This window comes from Zingiber officinale, chromosome 5B, assembly GCF_018446385.1.
Source record: "Zingiber officinale cultivar Zhangliang chromosome 5B, Zo_v1.1, whole genome shotgun sequence".
NCBI classification, from domain to species: Eukaryota; Viridiplantae; Streptophyta; class Magnoliopsida; order Zingiberales; family Zingiberaceae; genus Zingiber; species Zingiber officinale.
Window position 1 is genome coordinate 125,116,791 of NC_055995.1, and position 17,627 is coordinate 125,134,417.

Consider the following 17,627-nt stretch of genomic DNA (forward strand, 5'->3'; position numbering starts at 1 on the left):
TTTTAACTTAGAAAATTTTCAAACTTAAAAACCCTTACCTTACCCTATTCTTTTTGCTGTGATCAAAGGGGGAGAGATAGACAAAAGTTAAGGGGGAGTTAGGCAAATTAGAAAATTGTCAACTTTAAATTTTTTTTTGGTATTGCAAATTTCTTATTGCAATTTTTATGCTTAAACGGTTAGTTAGTAATTTCTTATTTGTTTTTATACATGCTTAAACTGTTAGTTAGTAATTTCTTATTTGTTTTTATACTCTAACTTGAACTTGGGTTGATGCACATAAAAATGGGGAGATTGTTGAACCTCGTGGTTGTTTTGATGTGATCAACTAAGTTAGGTTAGGTCCTGCTTGTTATTTGATCCCTGTGTATAAGTGTGTAGGAACTTAGGAGCACAGGAAGTCGAGCGGAAGACGCAGTTAGCGAGAAGGACGGCATGGGAAGGGAGCCGACGGGCTCGGTGCGCCCGAAGGACGAGAGAGCTACGGAAGAGTACTACCGGTGGACGAGAAGAACGTGTGCGGCGTTCAAGGGACAAGAAGCCGGGATGGAAGCCTGCTCGAGGAAAAGACCGGAAGATGAGTTCGGGTGAGCCCTATTCCGGATAGCGAAGATCACCCAAGCAAACGGAACCGAAGCGGAAAAGACCCAGACCGAAGCGAGCTAAAACAGAGCAGAAGGCTCAGATCAAAAGTCAAACCTGAGTTGACTTTCATGTTCGGGTGCTCGGATCAATCCCGAGCGCCCGGACCTCCGGGCGCCTGGAACAGCCCGGGGTGCCCGGAGTTGGATTTTGACCAGATTGAGTCAAAACTCGATCTGAACATTGGGGGATAAAATTTTATCCTCCCAGGGCACCCGGACCCTTCAGGGCGCTCCGACCAAGACTATAAATATAGTGTTGGTCCAAAAGCTTTCATCAATCACTACATTTCAACTCTGTACTTCATTCTAGCAATCATTCTGAGTTTTTAGTGTGTAAAAGGCTTCTCCGCCTTCAGAGAAGGAGATCGTTAGTGCGCTTTTCATCGCCTTGGATTAACAACCATCTTGGTTGTAATCAAGTCAACTTCTGGTTCTCTCTGATTCTTTCTGTTTTATTATTTTATCATTATTGCTATTTATTTTGAGTTGAAAATCTTGAGGAGGATATACTTTGATTTGACAGGCAATTCACCCCCCTCTTGCCGGTCCCGCTTTGATAACAATGATAATCCCAATTAACCTCATTGACTATCCCTGGAGTGACTGGTATGATCCATGAAAATTTTCCACCGACCACCAATGATTTAAGTATTCCAGAACTTTGATTAAGAGTTTCAGTAAATTACCATAAATCATTCATCAAAGGCAAACAAAAAAAAAATGAGAGAGAATTTACAGCATTCTTTGAAATATCAACTTACTGCAAGTCTAGTCGCATACAGTCTGAACTTTATAAATTTACATCAGTTCCAATACATAACTGATTGCAAATTTGTATGTCTCTTTCGATAGCTCTTGTAACTTCAAAATTTACTTAATACAGACTGGAGGATTACTGGAGCTCTCTTATTTTTTTAAGAAGAATGTGTGAGAGAGCAGCTTTATTCAAAGAAACAAAATTATTTTTATTGCATATAAGAATAAAAAATAAAAGAATAAACAAATTGTGAATATATTTGTTTGCTCGAAGCCACTTTGGAAGGCAAGGACACCAGGATTGCTAATTCACTGGAAGAGAACTACCGGCCGGACGATGATCATGAAGGGGCTAAGTTCACTTCTCTTTCTTTTCCTCAGTTGCTTCTATGACAAGATGAGCTGCAGGTATACTGAACCACCACTCTCTGAATCTTCTTGTCAATTTCTCAGTGCTGCCTCTTCTTGGTGGTGAGTACCGTGTAAATATTTCAAGAAACGCCATTAAGAGTATAAATTTTATAGGTAGCAAAGCAACCGCCAATGCGATTAAAACCAGAATAAATATGACTTTATTTGCTGCCTGTTAGGGACAATTAAACAGTTAAGCAAATAACAATTGGATATTATTATTATTATTTTAAAGCGACTGGATATCAAAATGCATACACATTAAGGTCTATGAAAAACCCCCCATGTGATAGCACACCCCCACAATAAGAGCAGTTTTACAGGCAATATTAAAAATTATAAAAACGATATGTATACACATTATTGATGCAGTTTCTCCACTAGGTACAACAATAGGTTGCTCAAAAGGACCTTTTTTACATAATAAATGGTGTAAAAAATTAGACAATGAGATTATATTTTGTAATACCATTCATGTTGCTTTCCTATAAAGCAAAAACAAAAACTCAATTAATAATGAATAAACCAACTAGGAAAGATCTTTCTTTGAATATTTTCAAATCTTAGATGGATAATCATTTATGACAACTTAAAACATTAAGATGAACAAAAAGGAAAAAGACTGGTCCTGTCCCTACTTGAAGTACTTTAAGTAAACCTGTAGATGGGCTTCGATCCATTAGTGACACGTTTTTTTGATCTTATGAAACAAAGAGTATAACTCGATCAAACACGCTTTAAAGGTGAATAGAGCCGTCAGCGCATTGCCAGAGTTGGTGAGGGTTTGAATCACTAGACAAACATTTAGCCCAGCCTTCTTTACAAATGGTCACACCAGTGTGCTGTGTGCTTATACTAAACTTGTGAGAAAGAGAGCATCCAGGTGATGCAAATAATAATAAACTTGTTAGAATCATAACATCCTGGTGATGCAAACAATTACAAAACTAGATAAAATATAGGCATGAATCATACATAAAGATTATTGCACGTGCATCAACAACATACAAATAGGAATTATTAAACAATCAAGAAGAAAATAGAAACCTGGGTAGGAACAGCCAGTAGCAAAGCTCGTAATTTTAAAAGAATAATATTTCCGTCCTGGACCAACTCTTCAAGTTGGGAGATGGCATTCTGAACTGCCAATATCTGCTCCATTTTGCTCATAGCAGGTGGAGCCTTTACCATAAGCTCATCAATTGGCTTTCCTTGATTACTAATTCGAGTAAGCAGCATGAAGATAACAAGAAATACAAGTAAGAGAACAAGAACATATTCTAGCCATTCCCTGCACGTCCCAAATGTGATTTTAAAGAGAACAATTCCACAGCAGAAAATGATCTTTTGTAATCTGCTTGAAATGTAGCTTCAATGCTTTAATTTTGCCAATATGTCAAAAAAATATGAAGTAGAAGTAAGAAAAAAATCTAATAAGAAATGGGACACATGGAACAGAAATCATAGATATGTCTAATGTACTTCAGTCCTATGTAGTACAATAAAATAAATTTATGATTTTTTTATTAATTTTCATATCACTATCCATAGCATGTGATGCAAGATTTAATAACCAAGATTCAAAAAAACACAGGTCCCTTTTTACATGAAGATGGTATTCAAACTAGCTGGAACCATATCCCGTGTTTTCTTTTTATGCTCAAGAACAGCAAAGCACCAGCTTCAAAGCTGTCAAAGTTTGCATATATCCTAAGAAGCCAATATGAGAGAGCAATTTGCAGCCTATCAAAGTTTGCTTACAGAAAAGGCACAACAAACTGGAAAGGCTATGGCTCTACTCGGTATAAGAATAAGCATATAATTGGCAATTAGTTGGTAATAACATCCAAAGGTTATCTTTTTTGGAACTTGTATTTAAAGCAGATTGCCTGCCCAAGAGGACTAAGCAACAAACAAATAATTCTAGCTTAAATGAACTGTCATCTCATTTATCATTCCTTTGTTTGAAAATACTATCTAATTTTCTCTGTTTTTTCTTCATTCCTTTTGTTATACTCCAATTATAAATTATAATCTGTTCAAAAGACATAACCCCCTTGACCTAGAATCATCATATGAACCCTCGGGGGAAAAAAAACCCTCCCACCCTCTAGCCACTTGGTGGTCGGCTATAAGTTGACCCCGTGATTTACCTTCTTTCACATAATCTGGGGATGTACTATAAGCGGCATTTGGGGTGAGCGTAATCACCTTTTGCTACAATCATATGAACCATAACTTGAGATTTTCCTATTTCAGCAAAAACCTTTTGGTGTATAATTGTCTAAATCTGATGTCAAGTAATGGTCTTCCAATGTGCATGATGATGAAGATAGAGAGCACAATTCTATGATTTGAAATTTGAATCACGGATTAAAATTTTATTTTGACGGTTGGGGTAAAACTTCTAGTTCCTCCGGTCAACTCGCCCACAAAACAACCTAAAAAAAATGGAACATTGCATCAGAGACCCGAGGCTTCTTCTGAGGTTGCCAAAATTTCCACAATGTGGAATTAGGTCAGCAAATCTTCCATGACATGGTATAAGGTTGGCAAAGCTTTTGTGATGTGTTTCAGGTTTGATCAAGGCTAAATTAAGTCCTTCAGTTAACAAGTGTAGGTTTCAGCAAGGAATCCCAATATTGCAAGTCCTTCGTCTAGTATTCCTACAAGCTTCTTCGAGGTATTGTAAGTATTCCGGATTAGTTTTGATATGATCGACCAAGTTAAGTTAAGTTTTACGGTTTTGATGTCTTGTGTCTAAGTGCGCAGGGACTTAAGAGCACAAGAAGTCAAGCGGAAGACACAGCTAGCGAGAAAGATGACATGCAAATCGAGTCGACAAGTTCGGTGCATCCGAGGGACGAGGTGCTTGGACGAGTACACCGGTGGACGAGAAGGATGCGTGCAGCATTTTCGAGAGACGAGAAGCTGGGGAGGAAGACTGTTCGAGGAGAAGGCTGGAGTTAGGCTCGAGTGAGCTCAACTCTGGATGACCGGATAATCACCCGAGCGACCGAAGAAGCTACCGGACAAGTCAACACAAAGTTGACTTTGTCCAAACGCTCGGACTAGGTCTAGGCGCCCGGACCAGCTCGGCCCAAGTTAGGCGCCTATTCGAGCCATTGTAGCGAGGATCAACTTCGGAGTCCATGTTAGCAAGACTCCAGGTGCCTGGACCGGATCCAGGCGCTCGGGAGCTGTCACATTAGCCAATGGCTAACTTCGACCGTGCTATAAATAGAGCCCTGGACTTCAAAGTAGAAAATACACACTTGTACTTTTATTTCGTTATTCTATTTTGTCATTCTGCGCTTTTAACAGTTGTAAGAGGCTACTCCGCCTTCATTCAAGGAGTTCTTTTAGTGGAGCCTTACATCGCCTTGGATTAGTAACCTCTCCGGTTGCAAACTAAGTAAATCTTTACCTTTTCTTTTTAGTTAATGTTTTTATTGTCTTTAACTAATTAAGTGTGTCCTTGCTCAAGTTCGAAAGCAAGAGAAGGTTTTTCTAACTTGCAGGTTATTCACCCCCTTTCTAGCCGGCTTACACGGGACCGACATGCTACTGACTCTTCTTCCTCGTTTACTCACCCAACCACATCGATTCTTCTCTACCTCCACCTCTTCTGCCTCGTTCTCCTCTTCCCCTACCTCATTCTCCTCTTCCTCTGCCTTGTCCACTTCATTCTCCTCCTTCATCCCTGCCTCATTTCCCTCTTCCTCGACCTTATTCGTCCGAATTGTTCTCCTATTCTTTTCCCTCATCATCTTCATTCTCTTCCTCTCCCTAGGTATGGTGCTCAAGAGAGGCCTTCCCTCATGCCTTGGTCATTGCACTAATGGTCAGTAGTCACTCGTAATTTACCTTGTCCGTGTTGGCTTAAGGATGGGTTGACGGGGGTGTTGGGGGCGAACGAATCGCCTTTTGCTACATCAAGAGAGGCACTACCATACGACACAATCAACACGTCTCATTCATACTGAAACCCCTCGACTCTAAACCATATTTGATTTGAATAATTATGAATTCTATTTTATTATACATTAATGGAATTTGAAAGGCATTCCTATAGTATTAAATGCTTCCTATAGTATTAAATGCTCTTATAGATTACTAATTTAAATTATTTTCTTGGTTTAATTTTGAAGTTAAATTTAGGTAAATTTTTAATACATGAAGAGTATTAGGGAACTTTTCAAAATTTTAAAGATATATCGCTAGCCAAAACTTTAAGTACCTATCAACATAATTATCAAAGTCGTGTAAAACCTAGTAACTTGGAGTTTACTACATGCATCAGTTGATCTCTATGAAAGTTTATAATGCTAACATCTTTTAACAAATTAGTAATCTTGTGCTTCATATACCTATGTCTACACACTTACCACACCTACTACTACTGAACTCTAGGTTTCAGTTAACATTCATTGCAAGTGTACATACGTAGACAGAGACATCTACTTCAAGACCTACTAAAGACTCTTTCAACTACTAGTCATCTACTGTTCCACTTACCTACTAAATCGAATTTCTTGGCTAACTCAAAGCCATTGTGCCATGAACAAGCATCATGCTGCAGACTCCAGCAGTACAACATGATCTATATTTTAAGTAGGTTTCAATCTTAAATATATATTTTACAGTAATTACTGCAAATGCTAACACAACTGAATCTGGTGAACGTTCATAGTAACAAACTTTCTGTAGATATTCCTATTATTCCCCTCAAAAAAGATAGCTATTCTAATATCAAGTGCTAACAAAAACTCATAAATCAAATCAGCTGATCTTTCATAGATCATAAACTTATAAAACTAGTCCCCACGTGGTTGCTCCAATAGGTCTTGAGGTCTGGATGCAAAATGCCTCGTTAGGTGTCTAACCTCCCTCATACAAAGGACCGCTGAGCTAAGGCAAATGCCCCTTGTGATTTACCCCTTCCGGAGAGCGTGGGGCCGTTTAGGGCCAAGGGGCTACTAAAGTGACGACTTCACCTTTTGCTCCAATAAACTTATAAAACTAAATGTCTGTAAAATATAATGATCGTGGTGGACATAAACACATCAAAAAAACTAATTTCAGATTTTTGTGTATTAAATATTCAGTGTTGATCAATTACCAGAAAAAGTAGTAGAACCAAACCTGCAAATTATGAAACAAAAAAAAGAACAGAAAATAGTAGACTTAATGGGTTCATCCCAACGAGCCATAGAAATAAGGAAATCCTGCAGTTTAATCATAGGTTGAAGTAGCTCCTGCGAGATTAAAAGATTCAAAGAATTAACTAATTAGCAACTATTATTAACATGATAACACAAATGACATCCAAAAGACTAATTGTTAACACCATCTAACATGCAAATAGGCTTCAATTAACATTCATAAATACAGGAATAACTACTGTGTTCTACAAAGATAAAAACAAAATCAATCAATGTTAAAATCTCGAGTTGTGCCAAAGTTTAGATTTTTGACTGAAATGATATGGTGTCAATATTGTGCCAACATTTTGACTCATAGTGTAGGTGACAAATTGGAAGTAAAAGAGGAAAGGAAATGAAGAAGAAAAAAAAATTATATATCTAAGTTCAGATTTTTTTTTTTTGCCCCATTTGAAATGGGACTGTTTTGATATTACATTGTATGGATCCAAACAACAAATTCAAATCATCTTGGTGTGTGTTGTAGTATACCAGGGGTTATCAAGTGTTTGGATGACATGATTGACATAACGACATAGAGACGAGAAATTACTTGTACCGAGTGGTATCAAATTTTAGTAATTTATCAAAATAATTATTTCGAACATGTCACCCAACATGGTATGAGGTTTCAAATCATAAAATCAATAATAATAACCCAAATATGAACTTGTTTATGAGTTAAAATAGAAAGGGAGAGATGAACAAATTAGCATCTAGCAAGAGGAATTATTTTTTATCTTTCTGTCACTAGTCAAAACGTTACAAGAGCAAAACCTGTTTGAATAAGGAAAAGACAGATGGAAGAATACAAGAGAAGAGAAACTATAATTGATTGGGAAATAGGGACTTACATATGAGCCTAATATCCTTTCACTATCTTTTACAACCAATGTTTGGCATATAGATCAAGACGGTCATAGATTGAAGGAAAAAGATATATAAGATCAATTTATGATTGGTTGATAGCATTAAGTTGTATAGACAACAACAAACAAAAAGCAAGTGTAGTACCTTCATCACTGCCAATTTAGCATCAAGACCATCTACTTTGACTCCATTTATTGATGCTTGTGCTTTTTCTAAGTGTTTATAGTTGATTCTGGCATCATTGACAGCCCTTTCTAAAGAAGTTATCTCCCCAACAACTATTTCACTGACAAGAAGCTTGTTTTCCATCAAAATTTGTGACACAAGCCCTAGATTTGATAAAATTCCCAAAGCAGATAAAGAATACATTCCATTTCCACAACTGGATTGATTAGTCCGGTCCAATCTCCGAGAGGTTATCATACTAGCTAGTGTTTCTAATATTACATCACCTCCTGGAAACTGATCACATAAATTGAACATCAGAAGTGTCTCATATTTAACATGAGCTGACGAAACTAAGTCTTGAATGGCTTGCACCCGTAGGACACCAAGAACAGCTTTTGAAAGAGTTTCTTCTTTCTCAACACCTTTAATTGCATGTTTCTGAATAAATCTATGTGCATACAGAACTTCTCGCATAATAGCTAGCCAGTAATCACGACGAAAATGACCTGTAAGCTCAGGAAACTCCATGATCACAGGTTCTAATCTAAAAGGAAGATAGAAAATTGTATTACATTACTACAATGAGATATCCTCCAACAACTAAATAGATACCATAGCCAAATAAAAAAAGAGATTCAAAATAGGTTCAGTATTACAACTTGATATAGGGACTCACAGAGAAATTGACTTGTACATAACAGCCTTATCAAAAAGACGGGAACCCCAGGGCCCAGTCAGTTCAGGTTTGATACTTTGTTTCAGATCATCTGCAAGCTCATATACCTTTGGTTTATCAAAGGTCACAACTCGTAGTGCTTCGAAATAGAGAGCATGGTCCGTCAGTATTAATCTCCCTGAACAGATTTAGTGAAACAGTAGATTTCCATAATCATACAATGAGGAGCTCTCAAAAATCAAAATCATAAGAGGCACTTAAAGTAAGCTGACTTTATGGGGCATAGATCGCCCATATATCTTACATTCTAGATTAACTAAAGCAAAGTGGATTATCAGAAGATGTACCAGGCCTTGTAGCAGTTCCTATGTGTTCAAGCACTGGTTGTGTGGTCAATGTTCCATCCACCTCAAGTATCCTTTCTTCTCTACGATGGCGAAGATCCGAAAGAAGAGATGATTCAGATTGGGTTTTCATCTTCTTTATCGCTCTGCAGAAGGAATAGAAAAAAAGGGGAAATTGTGCATTATATTTTCAAATCTACAATAGAGTATAAGATGTCATAGATAAGTAAAACTTAAATTAAAGGGGAATGGTCACATGATATGTATACTACATGCAGAGCAAGGCACCATGTAATACAGATACTTGAACATTAAACTAAGCTACTCCTATTGTCATACACACAATGTCATTGAAATTCAACTTTGTTTGTCATAATTCCTGGAGCAATAAAAAAAAGTAAAAAAGAAAAAACACGATAGAAGGTATAAGTATAACAAAATCATTGTGATAGGATTAACACCATTTCATAAATCATAATTTCTTCTAGTCCAGAATGATATCACTTCTTCCATAAGAAATAATTCATAGAGAACAGAAGACCATAGTTCCATCATAAATAGAAGGAAATCAACAACCCAAGTATCCAAAAGATATACCAGGAATAACATGTTAGAACATTAATAAGAAAATTCCACTCCGGACAATGATATTTCATTAAATTAAAGCACATTTTGTGACATCTCAACTAAAACTTTTTTATGAAGTTACTTAAAGACAAATATAGAGGCAAAAGACGAATACGCTCGCCCCCAGCGCCCCCGCCAACCCGTCCCAGGGTCAACATGGAGGAGGTAAATCACGGGCGGCTACTAGCCTTTGGAATAGTGACTAGCACATAAGGGAGACATTTACCTCGGCTTTTACCGAGATTCGAACCCCAGACCTCATAGTGACAACACCTCATGCGCTAGCCACTAGACCCATCCGAGGGGACTACTTAAAGACAAATATGAAAGTTAGAAAGAGTGTCTTCCAAAGAAGAAAGCTAATCAATTGGCATGATGTCAGGTTGGAGTTTTATTTTTAATTAAAAAAAGGGATTAGTCTATATTGGATTGCTAGATTTAGTAGTTATGTCATATGTGTACTTATTGTTCGAATCAGAGCACAGCGGAATACATATATTAAAATAAGATTTTTTTCTCTTAAATCATGGATCTCTTCATGATACATATAGTTTTTAAATAAAATAACATGAAATAAAACATACCTCGTAGTCCTCGATAGAGTGAATGATATCACAAACAAATGAGAGTCCCACGTGTGACTCCTCTAGTGGTATCCACGCGCACTAGATCACGAACTTGACACGATCTATTAGGTGCTAGCCTCTTGGGTCTACAAAACCTTGGAAGCACTATCGATCTCTTTCGATGGAAGAAAGCAAAGAAGAAGTCTTCGCGGGAGAAGTGGAGAGAGAGTTCCGTCTTGTTGACAATTTTCTAAGGATGGCTACTTATAGCCTCCAAGGAAGATGAAGAGGTATGATTCTTCAAATTCTTCATTAATCATCATAATGGTGACTATTCGAATTCTCCATTAATCATCATAATTATAACTATTTGAATTCTCCATTAATCATCATGATTGTGGTTATTCAAATTCTCCATTAATCATCATGATTGTGGCTATTCGAATTCTCTATTAATCCTTCTTTGGATCAAATAAATCCATATTTGATCTTGATCTATTCCAGCTTCCGATATTTTAGAATTAATTAATAATCCAATTAATTCTAATTCAGAAATAATAATTGATTAATTTTAGTATCCACTAAATCAATTATAGATAATGTTCATGTCTACGTGTTATGCATGCGACCCTCTAGGTTTTATACACGAAAGCAGTATAAATCCATACACAGACTAAGGTAACCATCTAGTAAAAGTTTTTAGTTACTCAACGTGATAAAATTAATGTTAGTCATAAACTATAAACCACTATGAACCGATTACTATGTAATTCAATCTCTTCATCTAAATCTACATCCCAATTAATTTGGGACATTATGCATCATTATCAAATGAATTGTTTTACTTGATTTCTAAGATATAATAGAATTCTCTTGAATGATAAATCATTCCTCCCATGACCATGGATTTCGAGTCACTAATATTTCTATAGGATGTTAACTCCTAATCTAAGACAACGATGAATCCTCTATTAACTCAACACTATTCTCTCTACGCTTTGTTATACACCCAACAATTATATTAATCATAATCCGATTAAAAACTACTTTTAACGGCGTCAAAGTACATAACTCCCCGCATAGAATAAATGAATGTCTCAAGTTAAAAGATCAGTTACACTCATTCATAAGAGGAATGACCAATGATGCTTAATATGTGGTCTCCTCTTAAGCGAGAGGATCTTCTGGTCCACTTTTTGTGGACTAAGGGATGGTCAACAATGCAATTGCGGCCGGATTACGACCGCGATTCAATTGCAATTGGTTGCGATCTCTCCCTGGGTTCACCTTCCCACCCAGGTTATAGTTTGGATCAGCGTGGGCGGCCGGAGGCCGCCGGTGGTGGGCAGGTGGCCGTGCTGTCAAGCGCCAAGCAAGGGGCGGCCTCCGGCAGGCCGCCCACCCTGACCCAAATTATAACATGGATGAGAAGGTGAATTCAGGAAAGGATCGCAACTAATTGCAGCCGAATCGCGATCACGATCCAACCACAATTGCATTATGGATCATCCCATGGTCAACAAAAAGTGGACCAGATAATCCGGTCTCCTCTTAAGCGGGTCGTGTCTAGCATACCTCTAAACTCAAGGCACTCTCAAGTACAACTTGGATATCCATCCCTCGGTCTCTCTCAACCTAGTCACACTTAGTGTTGATCTAGATATTCATGTCCCCTTTAGATATCTATTCGATCAAAAACTATTTTCAGATTAATATACTAATTAATCTGTGGAACTTTATCATTCATCATATACGTACAGAAAAGTAAATAATTAACGATAAATACTTGCTTTTATGAAATAATTATCCACAAAATACATAAGGAGTGCCTTAGCATACAAGTGCACACACTAACACTTACTCTATTGATTGGGTTATTTAAATCCTACTATTTGAGTTAGTTTCATTGACTTGTTTCTTATTCTATATTAGAGCATCCACATCAGTTACCCTATTCAAAAATTTTACCCTAAATTTTGGATAGGTTAACTAAAAATCCTCTGCATCAGTTACCCTATCCATTCCCTAAATTTAGATTTGATAAATAGTGATTCTTTAAATTTAGGGAATGAAACCCCTACCCTAAAAATAAAATAATATTTCTTTTTAATCTCTCTCCTTCCACTCATTCCATAAATATAATAATAAAAAATAGAAGAAAGAGAAGAGAATAATAAAAAATTAAGGATGATGGAAATTTTAGGGTATTTGATGTAGTGTGTAGTAAAAAGTGATTATCTAAATTTAATAAAGTGGGTCATTTACCCTAAATTTTAGATATAGTAATAAAGATATTGATGTGGATGCTCTTATCAAGCATGCGAATAAGAATAACAATAAACTAAATTTACTTACAGGATGAGCTAATGGCATTCATCTCTGAGAATAATTCATCAAGATAAATTCCATCAAAACAGATTTTAAGGGGAGGTGGCTGTCATCCTTACATTCCACTCTTACAATGGGAGGCAAAATAACTTATCTCGTTAAAATGTTTATGTAGTGTGTTAGTATAGATGGAAGCATAGAGTTGGTTTAAGTTTATTAAACGAACTTTCAGTTCATGGCTCATTAATGAACATGAGGTGATAACTAACCGCATAAACAACAATTCAGTATCTTGCAGAAATTTTCTAATCTGGAATACAACCAAATGATAAACAAGAGAAACACCAGCAGTACATGATAGCATTTGTAAATCAGATTCCTTCCTTTTAGATGCAAAGGTACCTGTCTAATGCACCTAGATATTTCTCATAGATTGCAAAAGTAAGTCGACCTCCAGTTGAAGAAGTGAGCACATCAAAGAGATCGGTACAGGTAACCACATCTGCAATGATAGGAATGGCAGGTGCTATCCTAGAAAAGGCTTCATATCCTGTAGTTCTCTCAGCTACCTATGATAAAGCTAAGACAGTGAATTGACAACTAAAAAGGAACCACTTGTCCAGCCATGATCAATCACACAACTATAAGAAAGATGAAAATGAATCTTCACCTTGAGTGTAGGCTGACTTGCTGCTGAAGGAGCTTCCCAGGCTAACATCATATCAAATGCCAACCGCCGAAAGGCCTTGTCTGATAGGTGGCCAGAGACTTGAGTATATAGAGCAAGGGTTCTAAAGCAAGAGTATTCCAAGAAGTTTCTTGCATAATTTGAGGAACTCCTTATAGTTTCTGATGCTTCTGAATTAAAGTTGCTTTGAAGCTCATCCATACTAACATTGAGAATTCTGCAACAAGATAGAAGCAAAAAATATATAAACAAACAAAACTGCTGAAGGTAAATTGTCTTATCATATGATAAACTCTATCTTCCTGTTAACTAGGGTACTAAGAGGCCAAAAGGGATTCTTATGAATAGCAAAATATTACTAATATGAAGTCAAAGTGTCCGACTTGACAATGAATAAAAAAAAAAATCAGCAACAGAAACTAGGTCTGGCACTGCAGTGATTTTAATGGGGAAAGAGGTCAGGTTCAGAGATTTAATGGTGAGGCTACGTCAATGAATTTACAAAAAGTATATATCCTAGATGAGCACTGTTGACAAGATGATATCATATCTAGCAAAGAAAACAATGGATTTCTGATTTCTTCAAGAAGTTTGGTAAGACCTAATCTGAGCTTGGACAAAGGTTGATTAAGAACCAAGCACTATCTCAAATTGTTCTTTTTACAGTGGAAATAACCCAGCCCATAAGCATACTAGCAATGGATTATATGCTAAGAGATATCACCATTTGATTCCTCTTTTAAATTAATTGAGAGCCAAAATTAATGGCGTACCAGAACCCAACTACAGTGACACCAAATATATCCCTCATATGCATTAAATGTTAGTGGGCAAACAATTCCGAGTATCCAAGAACAATCATGCCTTTACAAATTTATAAGCTATTGTTCCCTTGCCAAAGCTCCAACCATAACCGTTTCTAAAATGAAAAGTTAGCTTTAGGGGATCCCTTTTCAAAAACAGAGCCAGTGTGTCCCACACCTCATCCCTATCCCCAAAATCTTCTGTCCCCGTGTTTCACTCATAGCCTCCAACCCATTGCAGGCGGCTGTCGGACCGGCTAAAATTATATCCTGAGGGGAAGGTGAACCAAGGGGGATCGCCGTCGGCCCAATCGACGCCGAAATCCGGCTGAATCTGAGCAGGCTTTCCTCTTCCGTCGATCTGAGCTCCAGTTTAGATCCAGCTGAATTCCGGCGCTGACTGGGCCGACGGCAAACCCCTTGGGTTCACCTTCCCCCTAGGTATAGTTTTGGCCAGTCTGGCAGCCGCCGGCCACCGTCGATGGGCTTGAGGTGATGAGTGGGACACAGAGACAGGGGATTTTGGGGACAGAGGATCTGATTTCATCCCCACTGATATGGGTGTTCTTTCCTTTCCGTGGAAAATACCCTACGGAAGGAGGTCCTTAACTATTCATTTAGTTGAAGAAAAAAGGGAACATTTTTCTTTCTCTTGTCAAGTGGCATCAAAGATTACTTATTTTCTATCAGTGATTCAGTGCAGTCATGAAACTTAATTCAGAGCAATAATATCAGTAACAAGGCAAAAGAGTGAGTTTATCAAGAACAGCATTGAGGGAGACAGTCAAGGTACTGGGAGCAGCGGCCAACGACGACGTTTGCAATGGGAGAAAGGTGAGAGATCCACTTCCTCCGGCCGGAGGGCGACTGGCACATCTCCTCGATCTCGTCCTTCAGGGAGGTTTCCCGGTTCAGCGCCCATTTTTGCGAGGCCTCCCTCACGATCCCTTCGATCAGGTCGCGCGTTTTGTTCATCATCGCCATCTCTTCCGTAACGATCAAGGAACCTCCTTTATCGAATCCCAAATCTGTTCCGCGGCGGTAAAGAATTCACCTCGAAGACCATGCTCCCTCTTCCTAACACATTTCTCGATGCGAAAGGGATGCGATTTCTACTCCTCGGAGGAAGGCACCGGCCCTCACAAGATCATCATTCACACAGCCGGCGAATCCTATTTCCTGAGAAAACGCCGCCCAGTTACCATCTCCAAAAATGCCCCTCTATTTTAAACAATTGCAATTCAGCCCTTGAAACACTAGATTTCGTTTCCTATAAATATTTATACAAAAACACACAAACACATCTTGCCACTGATCATTTTTGGAACTGTAAATCTGAAATTATTTATCCAGTGTATATATATTTGGTAAATCTGAAATTTTCAATATATATGCAATTATGATATGGATTCTGGCTTTGTGTAGCAAGATATCTGGTCAAAACTATGACTGATGACATGTCAAGATCTCCATGCAAACTAATCTTCTTAAATATATGTGCAACAATAAGTCGCAATCACCTCACAAGTTACAGTTTTCTTCAACAAAAAGTCAAGACATTACATCAAATAGCTGGGTTCTTCGTTCATCACCACTCATTCATTCGACTTCAGAATCTTGTCTTCATCTTTTTTGTCAACGTGTTTTCTCCCAATGTTTTGGAAAAAAAAACAGTACACGCAGAATTTGGAGCATGAAATATAGAATATTGATGGAAAAAACACCAACGTGAGTTAGACCTCGACGAGACAGTGACTAAACAATAATACATCTCAACTAGACTCAAATTGAAGTGACCATCCATACAATTGCATCTTTGGTTGAGAAGTTGGAGAGCTAATTGATAAGGTAACTGATCGAACAGAAACACGTTGATAAAAAGCAGTATACTACAGACACAATTGTTAATTGTCATCACCAAAAGGAACTTCAGATTCTGCTCCGCTCATGTAGCTTTTTAGCATATCAGATGACTCATCCATGCTCCACGAGCTAGGTTCAGTAACGTCGTTTTTGCTGCAACTAGTGTGCTCTGAGGCGAAGCAGTTGGGCGTTGATACAGATGTGGGTGCTAAATTCCATGGTTCTACTTCGTAAGCATTGTTCACGGAGCAATGGCCTCCTCCACTAGAGATCGCGAATCGGTCAACGAAGCTGGTGACGCCACGGAGCTCGTCAGAGACCCAAGGCGGCATTTCGTCAAACGTGTGCGGGGGCGGAATACTGGAGAAGTTTTGTGCCCAGCAGCTGCGCACGGCTTCGCGGAGCAGCGCGCTGTGGGCGTCCGCCTTGAGCTGCCGCTGCACGCGCGTCCTGCAGTAGTTCTTGATCTCGTTGTCGGTTCTCCCCGGTAGATGCTGTGCGATTCTCGACCATCTACTCGCACACAGCCGTGGATATGCACAGTTCGTCAAAGATGGAAATCGACGAAACGATCGATATATGATTTCAGTACCAATTGAGTACCTGTTTCCCCATTTGGAGTGGAGGTCGAGGATGAGGAGCTGTTCCTCGAGAGAGAGGTTGCCTCGCTTTATATCAGGCTTCAAGTAGTTCAACCACCTCAGCCGGCAGCTCTTCCCTGTTCTCTTCAAGCCTACATATTGTTTGTGAATCGACGGCAGAGAAAGATCAAGATCATATCGAGACCTAGTGCAAGCATATAACGGTACGTACCGGCGGACCTGGCTAGGAGATTCCAGCGGCCTTCGCCATGGCAGGCGACGCAGTGGACGAGGAGGGTGTCCTCCTCTAGAGTCCAAGGCCCCCTCCTCAGCTCCCCCATTCCCTCGCATTTGGAAGTAGAAGCTAGTGATTTTATCGCAGTAATACTCATACTATTGTTCTTGGCTTGCTTCCCTGCCGGACTGCCTCTACCTGGCTACATGGAGGAGAGGGACCAATGGCCTAGCTATATAGAGCATGACCGACAAGAGACAAGCGCTTGTTGGGCAAAATCTCCGTGATTTACCTCACAATGGAAGGATCTGCCGACAAGACACAAGGTCCACGTTTGATAAATCCCTCGCATTGGTAGGATTTTTCTTACTCTTTAAAAAAAAAAAAGGAAAAATCTTTATGACTAGATAATCAGCTAGTGGAAAAAAGATAAGGAATTTTCGAAGGTGAGCTGATTCTAGTCGCAAGCTTTCAGCAGTGAAGGAATTTAGTGATCAATTCTTAAAAGTGGGGTACCTGTAATCGTTAAATCTTTTAATAATTTTTAATATATCATATCAATATTATATCATAATAGAAATTTTATTAAAATATCTTCAATAATTAAACTTCTCAATAAATTTTTTTATAATTTTTAATATGTCACATCAATATCACATCACAAATATAAAAATTTATTATTTCTCCACAATCAAAAACCTTCATTCAATTTTTTTTATGTCCTATATTATAAATCACATATTTTTATTTATTATTTATTTATTTAATATCTCTATATAATTTTCATTTGATATTTTAATTAATTATCATCTTCAATTTAATTTATTTATAATTTATAATTAATAAATTAATTAATTTATAAT

General features: G+C 38.0%; 2 protein-coding genes across 3 annotated transcripts; both read right to left on the reverse strand.

Moving 5' to 3' along the window:
• Positions 1-1,401: 1,401 nt before the first annotated feature.
• Positions 1,402-15,317, reverse strand: LOC121985804. Of its 2 annotated transcripts, XM_042539463.1 has the most exons (9): positions 14,879-15,317; positions 13,265-13,499; positions 12,997-13,163; positions 9,077-9,219; positions 8,730-8,907; positions 8,030-8,597; positions 6,957-7,069; positions 2,859-3,102; positions 1,402-1,983 (listed from the first exon to the last, which is right to left on the reverse strand). In XM_042539463.1, exons 1-9 carry the CDS (start codon positions 15,067-15,069, stop codon positions 1,759-1,761), a joined length of 2,064 nt encoding a protein of 687 aa, XP_042395397.1. In that variant the 5' UTR covers positions 15,070-15,317; the 3' UTR covers positions 1,402-1,758. The 2 variants fall into 2 exon arrangements, with proteins under 2 accessions (XP_042395397.1, XP_042395398.1); XM_042539464.1 differs by lacking the exon at positions 1,402-1,983 and having other exon boundaries at positions 2,943-3,188.
• A 524-nt stretch (positions 15,318-15,841) lies between these two features.
• On the reverse strand, positions 15,842-17,070 carry LOC121987841 (MYB-like transcription factor EOBII). The gene is made up of 3 exons (XM_042541559.1): positions 16,762-17,070; positions 16,552-16,681; positions 15,842-16,461 (listed from the first exon to the last, which is right to left on the reverse strand). Exons 1-3 carry the CDS (start codon positions 16,919-16,921, stop codon positions 15,990-15,992), a joined length of 762 nt encoding a protein of 253 aa, XP_042397493.1. The 5' UTR covers positions 16,922-17,070; the 3' UTR covers positions 15,842-15,989.
• Between the last annotated feature and the right edge of the window lie 557 nt (positions 17,071-17,627).